Below are 2296 nucleotides of genomic sequence, written 5' to 3'. Positions count from 1 at the left end.
GAGTGGTTGGCGTTAGGAAGGGCATCCAGCTGTAGAAACTCTGCCAAATTAGATTGGAGCCTGGTGTTGCCATCTGGTTTCACCAGTCCTCAGTCAAATCGTCCAACCCATGCTAGCATGGGAAGCGGACGTTAAACGATGATGATGATGATGATGATGATGATGATGATATTATATATATATATATATATATATATATATATATTCCGTCTACCAAATCCACTCACAAGGCTTTGGTTGACCTGAGGACTCTAGTAGAAGACTCCTGCTCAAGGTGCCATGCAGTAGAACTAAAACCAGAACCATGTGGTTGGGAAGCAAGCATCTTTCCACATAGTCAAGCCATCATCATCATCATTTAGTGTCTGTTTTCCATGCTGGTTTGGGTTAGATGGTTTAACTTGACTGGTAAACTGGAGAGTTGTACCGGGTCCCAGTCTGGTTTGGCTTGGTTTCTACAATTAGAATAACCTTAATGCCAACCACTCCAAGAGTGTAGTGGGTGCCTTTTGCATGTCACTGGCACAAGTGCCATTTATATGTCACCAACGCTGGCCATGACTACGATCTCACTTAGTTTGATGCGTCTTCTCAAGCATAGGAAATCACCAAAAGTCTCAGTCACTTGTCATCCAACGACCATGCTTCATCACCTTGTCCCATGTGATATGTTTGTATATATGTGTGTATAGATTGTTTGAAGTAGCCTACAGATTTTATATATTAACCCTTTAGCATTTAAACTGACCTTTTCTGACCCTAGATTTTTTTTTACCTGTTTTATGTTCATTCAGACCGGAATTGGCCTCTCACACCTGCCTAACGATGTCATTCAAGACAAGAACAATCACATCATGAAATCTCAAAGCCATGAGATAATGCTTGCTTAATTCATGATTAATTATTTATTGAATGCTTTCATCTCATTTCAAAGAGAAACGAAATGAAAGAGCTAAATAAATAATTATCCAATCCAAAATTCTCTTTCTTTTTCTTTACACACATATATATATATATATATATATATATATATATATATAAAATGCGTATATGCAAGAGAGAGAGGTATACAGCGTGTGTGATATTTGTATGTGTATCAGCAACTCTGCCCCTTACGTATGTGATCTATTGATGTCCTAACCTTGCTGATGTTAGGTTAAGCTCCTCATCACTCGGAACTCCAAAAATTAAAGTACCAGTCATGTATTGATGGATCAGCATAATCAGTGACCCCTACCTCCTGCCCACTTTCTAGAATAAGTACTAAGCTTAAGAAATAAGTCCTGGGGTTGATTTGTTCGATTAAAACCCTTCAAGGCGGTGCTCCAGTATGGCTGCAGTCAAAATGAGTGGAAGAAATAAAAGGAAAAAGGATTTCTATAACTCTTCCCATTTACTGCCTTTCCTCCTCCTCTGCCCTCTATGATTCTTTCTTTGTCAGTCTCTGTGTGTGTATAGCTTTCGTTTACTCATTGTCTGCCACTAAGCCTAGTATGTACACACACCCTGTTCCTCTTGTTAGCTCTCTCTATATCTTATACTCTCTCTCTTTCTCCCTTCTTCCTCTGCATAATAAAAAGTGTGACCAGTGAAATGAACTACTAACATTGATATCGACTTTTATTAGCAAACAGCTTGTTTATTATTACTATTATTATTTTCTTTTGTAGGCCATCATGATTGCTGGAAGTTACAATTCAAAATGCAAAAAGAATTTAGAAGCTTGTCCGGCAGGTAAGGCTGCTTCGCAATAAGAATCTCCTTGTTATTATTTTAAAATTTCTATTGCTAATGTTACCGTTATTATTATTATTATTATTATTATTATTATTTCATATATGCACAACAGATTAGAACATTGGGGGGGAAAGCATCCCCAACTTAAGGCTACAACAAGTAACCTTACATGCCAAGAACCTTCCTAAGTATCCTAGCTGTCCTTAATAGCACTGTTTTCTGGGGCTGCACTGAACTCGGTTTTATGTCTGTTTCCTCTATCCGTTTGTTCAAATCCTTCCGGATAGTTCCCAATGCCCCTTTTATTATTATTATTATTATTATTGAAGACATCTCTCAGTATTCAATATTGTGATGTTATTGGTTGAAGATATTGTGTCTACCATAAAACTATAAAACAAGCCTTCTGTAGTTTTTTTAACCTATTTTATCTTTTTATATATATCTGTCAGATGCCTGCCATGAGGCAGGAAAGTATACTAGTCCTTATATATTTAATACTCAATATTTCATATATTCAATCGTCGTCGTCGTCGTCGTTTAACGTCTGCTTTCCATG

General features: G+C 37.2%; 1 protein-coding gene across 6 annotated transcripts in view; it reads left to right on the top strand.

Moving 5' to 3' along the window:
• Positions 1 to 2296, top strand: part of LOC106871338 (uncharacterized) — a 362069-nt gene that overhangs the window by 238000 nt on the left and 121773 nt on the right. For all 6 annotated transcript variants that reach the window (XM_052977041.1, XM_052977038.1, XM_052977039.1 and 3 more), the window contains one exon: positions 1671 to 1734. In XM_052977041.1, coding sequence (XP_052833001.1) covers positions 1677 to 1734 — 58 coding nt within the window. In that variant the 5' untranslated portion in view covers positions 1671 to 1676. The remainder of the gene's footprint in view (positions 1 to 1670; positions 1735 to 2296) is intronic.

The sequence above is a fragment of the Octopus bimaculoides genome, chromosome 26 (genome assembly GCF_001194135.2).
Source record: "Octopus bimaculoides isolate UCB-OBI-ISO-001 chromosome 26, ASM119413v2, whole genome shotgun sequence".
In the NCBI taxonomy this organism is placed as follows: domain Eukaryota; kingdom Metazoa; phylum Mollusca; class Cephalopoda; order Octopoda; family Octopodidae; genus Octopus; species Octopus bimaculoides.
The sequence above is the reverse complement of the archived record's forward strand: the minus strand, read 5'-3'. Positions and strand labels throughout refer to the sequence as shown.